This window comes from Plasmodium reichenowi, chromosome 5, assembly GCF_001601855.1.
Source record: "Plasmodium reichenowi strain SY57 chromosome 5, whole genome shotgun sequence".
NCBI lineage: Eukaryota > Apicomplexa > Aconoidasida > Haemosporida > Plasmodiidae > Plasmodium > Plasmodium reichenowi.
Genome location: NC_033650.1, coordinates 604,244 through 610,092, shown reverse-complemented (window position 1 = coordinate 610,092; position 5,849 = coordinate 604,244). Strand labels below are relative to the sequence as shown.

Below are 5,849 nucleotides of genomic sequence, written 5' to 3'. Positions count from 1 at the left end.
AAATATATATATACATTTATTATATAGAACTAATATTGCTTTTCTCAAATAAAATAATACCATTATTAATTTTTACATCTTTATTAAAATAATTATAACAAAAAAAATTAATATACTTAATAATATATATATATATATATTTAAAAGTTTTAATAAGATTCATCTGTAATATAGTATATGTCTGTTAAAAAAATGTATGAAACGTATAAAAACACGTTAACAAATATATAAGCACTAAAAAATAATGAATATATATATATATATATATATATATATATATAATAAAAAATATATTTTTATTATGATTGCTTTTTTTTTTTTTTTTTATTTGAATACATATTTTCTTTCAAATTCTAATATCAACAATTCAAAAATAAGTTTGGTTATTTTTGAAAATAAATATAAGTCTTCTGTTATATATGGACAATATATTCTATGATTTTCAACAACATTAAATGGTCTAATGATAAAAGCATTTTTTATTGCATTTTCATTTATGTTAGTGGTAGACATCTCTGATGTTAACAAAACATAATAATCGTATATGGATTTAATAAAATAGTTCTGGTTTTCTAGATAAGGACATATATTTAGACACATTTCTCCTATACACTTCTTCAAGTAATTCTTTAAGTGATTCTCCACATTATTATCATCATTATTACTATTACTATCATTACAATTACTATCTTTACTATTACTATCATTACTATTACTATAAGTATTATTATTATTATTATTATTATTATTATTATTTTCACTGTCTGCTTTATTATTTTCCATTTTATCCAAAAAAATGATCTCCTTCATATCTTCCAATATATGTTCTCTATCCTCTTCACATGACAATTTGTCATTATGTTTATCATTTACATCTTGGTGAACTCTTTGTGATGAAAACAAATTTTTGAACTTCCATTTAAAAGAAAATCCTTCTCGTTCTTTTTGGGAACTTTCTAAATTAGACTCAGTGTTAGTGATTCCATCACTTTGTGAATATTCTGCATTCTCCTCATATGAATCAGACTGACTACCTTTGTCACTTCTGTTAAATTTTTCATTTTTACTATTTTCTTCCTCTTCGTTAGTTTCCTCCTTATTATTATTTCTTTCTATATATGCTTCCTTATTTACTTGATTATTTTCCTTTTCTTCATTTTTCTTTTGTTCCTTTTTTTTATTATTCCTTGCAATATCAATATAATACTTATCATATGTGTCCCTCAAACGATCACACATTTTGCTAAGTATGGTATGCTCTGGAATATATTCCAAGGTGCCCTTCTCATTTTCTTTTTTCCTTTGTTCTAATAAGATGTTTATTTTTTTCAAAATATACTGTAACACATCCTTTTGGTGAGAAGAAAATATATCTTTGTGTAAAGAAAGTTTATTTTCCTTGAAAGAGAAATAAGAATAATTCAGAATATTAATTTCTCTAAAACAATATTTACATTGAAGTATTTGTGTGTGTTCTTCTTGTTGTGATTTATATGACCATCCAAATAATGCCAGCAATTTAAAAATATTGATATTTTCATATTGATAATTTTTCAATTTTTGTACAATTTTAAAATACCTATTTATATCATCTTGTTCATCACAAAATGAATCATCTAAACATATATCAGATAAAATATTTATAAAAGAAGTAACGTTGTTCATATTAAAATTTAAATTATTTAGATAATTTATATCGACAATGTATTTTTCATATAGAGGATATTTATTTTTAATTATTTCAATTCCTTTATCTATAATATTTTTATTATTTAAAAAAATGTGAATATATTCCTCTTTGAATATTTTAACATAATGATCAAAAATGGTAAATCTTTTTTTATTCATATTATTTTCTAAAAATTTTTTTAAGATAAATATTAAATCGTGAAGAGTCTTTTTTATATTAATCAAAGGAACAAATAATAAATTATTTTTTAATGATACTATATTATCTTCGTATTCTCTAAGTAATTCTTCTTTTGTTAATGATTTTTTATCTAAATGAAATATACTTATATCCATAAGATTATTTCTCCATGGGCAATTATCTAAATGTAATAAGCATAAATCATTTATGCGTGTATACATAGAATATGTATCTTTTTCATAAATATATTTACAATTACATATTTCACATCTTATTACAAACTCATCTTGACACACATATCCATTCCTAGCTAATATTAGAGAAGATAAATGTGCTGGTTTTCTTACCCATGCTTTAAATGTTTCTATTCTTTTCATAAATGATATTTTATCCTTCAAATAATTTGTTATATCTTTTGTATTTTCATCTTCTATATTTATAAAACTCTTATTAATATCAATCAATTCTTCTTTATCACAATTTGAAGAATCACATTTGTACGTATCCTTCACACTAGTACTCAAGGCACTTGATTCGCTCATCCTTTATTTGAATATTAAAAAAGGGAAAATATTCAAAAATAAAAGATATAACAATATATGTTTTAAATGGCATAAAAAAATATATATATATATATATATATATATATATATATATATATATATAATTATATATTTAATATTATTTTATTTTTCTATAGTTTATTCATGGCACACCATGTTATACATATTATATATTTATATAGAACAATAAAATAGGGGAAAAAAAAAAAGGATAAACATACAAAGATCCATTTCGAAATAATTTATTAAATTATTTACTTCATTCTCAAAAACATTTTTATTAAATATAAAATATAATAGAAAATATATATTGACAGATATGTTGAATTATATTTATTTATCAATATCTATTTAAATGAAAATATATATATATATATATATTATACATATTTTAGATATACAAAATTAAAAATTCATATTTTCTGCTTTTTTTGGAAAAACAGAACAATACATCATCAAATAATAATTTTTACATTTTTCCCCTTTTATTTTATTATTTTCCTTATTATAAAAATAATATATATATATATATATATTTGCATAGAGATCTTAATATTTATATATATATATATATATATATATATATATATATATATTATTTTTAATTATTAAAAACACGTATTTTTGAAAAAGGCAAGAAATATATATTAATATATATATAATTATATATATATATATATATTTATTTATTTATTTATTTATTTAATATTATTGTATTCTCTTAACAAAATATTTCAAATATTATGTTCATTAAAAATTGTGATATATTTTTCCCCTTGGAATTATAATAAATAAATATATATATTATATATATATATATATAAAACATAAATATTTAAATATTTTTATTCATTAACAGTATTAATATTCAATAAAGTATATCCAAGAAAAAAATAATATATACGCCCAATATATTATATATATATATATATATAATAATAATAATAATACAAATGTAACAAATATATTATTAAGTTTCTTAATTAATAATATACCTTATGCGTATATTTTTTACATCAAAGAGAAATAAATATAAATTATATATATATATATATATATTATATATATTATAATAACCTTTTCAATAAAAAAAAAAAAAAAATATGAACGACAATATTGATGTGAATCTTTCAATCTTTATACTTGACACAAATTATAATAATAACCTTTTAAAAAATATATTATTATTCTTTCTATAATATTACAGAATATTTTACTAAACATAATTATACATTGTCTAATATGTGGAAATTATTGCATATAAATAAATATATATATATATATATATATATATATAATATATGAAATTATTTATTTATATTTTTTACAATATTATCTCTTCCCTGTTCTTTAAAAAACACGTCTCGAAATATTTTTTATTTTCCACTAAATATAAATATATATATTCCTTATGATAACAAAAAAATCTTCTTCTTTTTTTTTTTCTCATTTCCACTTGTGTACAAATTAATGGTCAATGGAGTTTTTTTTTCTAAATAACGACATTGAACAAATAAAGAATGCTCACTTTTATTATCCGGAAGGGAATTGTATTTCAATATTTGTTTTAAAATAATAAAAAAAAATATATATATATATATAATATATATGCAAATATGTGGAAATTATATGCTTAATTATAAAAATGTTACACGTATGATTTTGCATTATGTATACATTTATAAATATATTATATTATACAACATTATAAAATACATATATATATATATATATATATATATATATATTTATATATATGATTTATTTGCCTCTCTTAATGTGGAAAAACTTTTATATATATGTTTGTATATTTATATTTATATATGATTTCATATTATATATAGATAAATGTAAATTTATAAACAAACATCATTTTTATAAAATATTATATTGTGTTCATATTTTTTTTTAATACGTGTGCATTTATATCTTTATATATTACGTTTTATATATTCCACTTTGCAGTAAAAAGTTGTGTTTCCCTTTTTTTTTTTTTTTTTCCATAACTCAAATAATTATTATATATATATATATATATATATATACTTCATCTCAAATAAAAAAAAATAATAAAATAAGCATATTATTTAAAATATATGTGTCATCCAAAGTATACTGATAAACAAACAAATATATATATATATATGAAATATATAATAAATATTTTTTTATAAAAAGAATAAGAAAAAAATAATATAGTAAATTTAAATAATTTTATACTATATATATATAATATAATAATATATATGTATAATATTATATATTTGCGTATGAGCTTATAATATTGTATATAAAGAAAAAACAAGGTGAAAAAAAAAGAAAGTAAAATACTATACATATATATTATAATAATAATAATATATATATATATATATAATATATGTATAATATATATTATATATATTCTTGAAACTTTTTTATCATTTACATTCACGTTATATATATATATATATATATATATATATATAACAATATCTAAAACTCATAGAGATATTATTATGTTTTTAAAGTGAAATTATTTTGTTTTTATAAGGAATAGAAAATGTATGTAATATTATACCTGAACATATAATAATATATTATTAACATATTATTATATATATATATATATATATATGTGTTTATTAATCTTTTACTATTAATATATATATTATATTTTTTAATTATATAAGGAGCTTTTATATATAAATAATGTATACATATTGTAAATATTTAATATTATAACATCCTAAACCTTTCTCGTTGAATATTATATATAAAATAAAATCTTATACACCTACATATTTTTTTATTTATAAAAACACATTTGTATGTATACACAAAAGTTTTGCAGTTATTTCAAATACCAAAAAAAAAAAAAGAAATAATAAAATATATATATATAATATATTTAGAAAAATGTAAATCCTTATATACTTCAATAATATATATTTATATATAAATATATATATATAAATGTATATATATATATATATATATATTAATTTTTTTTTTTTTTTTTTATTTATTTATCAATGAAATTAATAATATTCAGGGGATAATATATGAGCGAAAATATTACCAATTAATTTTACGAAATAATAAAATATGTTATAAATGGTAATGTAGTTTTATTTTCCTCTGAACAGTAACTTAAGTAAAAATGTAACTTATAAGAAAATATAAATATGAAAAATATAAAACATATAAGGTAATATATAATATATACTTATATTTATATACATATATAATATCATATGATAGCATTCCTCATGAATCCTATTCGAAATAATTTAACTTTGTGGTCAAAACAAAAATTAGCAACCCCCTAGGCTACACACATATATATATATATATGTATATATGTATATATATGTATAAATGTATATGTATATATATCCAAGTACTGTCAACCGCCAACATTGCACAAAAAAAAA

At 17.4% G+C, this 5,849-nt stretch overlaps 2 protein-coding genes across 2 annotated transcripts in view; one reads left to right on the top strand and one right to left on the bottom strand.

Moving 5' to 3' along the window:
- Positions 1–324: 324 nt before the first annotated feature.
- PRSY57_0518700 (zinc finger protein, putative) lies at positions 325–2,412 on the bottom strand (the record flags this gene model as incomplete). The annotated part of the gene is made up of 1 exon (XM_012906255.2): positions 325–2,412. One exon carries the CDS (start codon positions 2,410–2,412, stop codon positions 325–327), a length of 2,088 nt encoding a protein of 695 aa, XP_012761709.2.
- A 3,387-nt stretch (positions 2,413–5,799) lies between these two features.
- Positions 5,800–5,849, top strand: part of PRSY57_0518600 (carbon catabolite repressor protein 4, putative) — a gene marked incomplete at both ends in the record, with an annotated part of 7,819 nt that continues 7,769 nt past the window's right edge. The window contains one exon of the mRNA XM_012906254.2: positions 5,800–5,849. This exon is cut by the window's right edge and continues 6,478 nt beyond it. Coding sequence (XP_012761708.2) covers positions 5,800–5,849 — 50 coding nt within the window.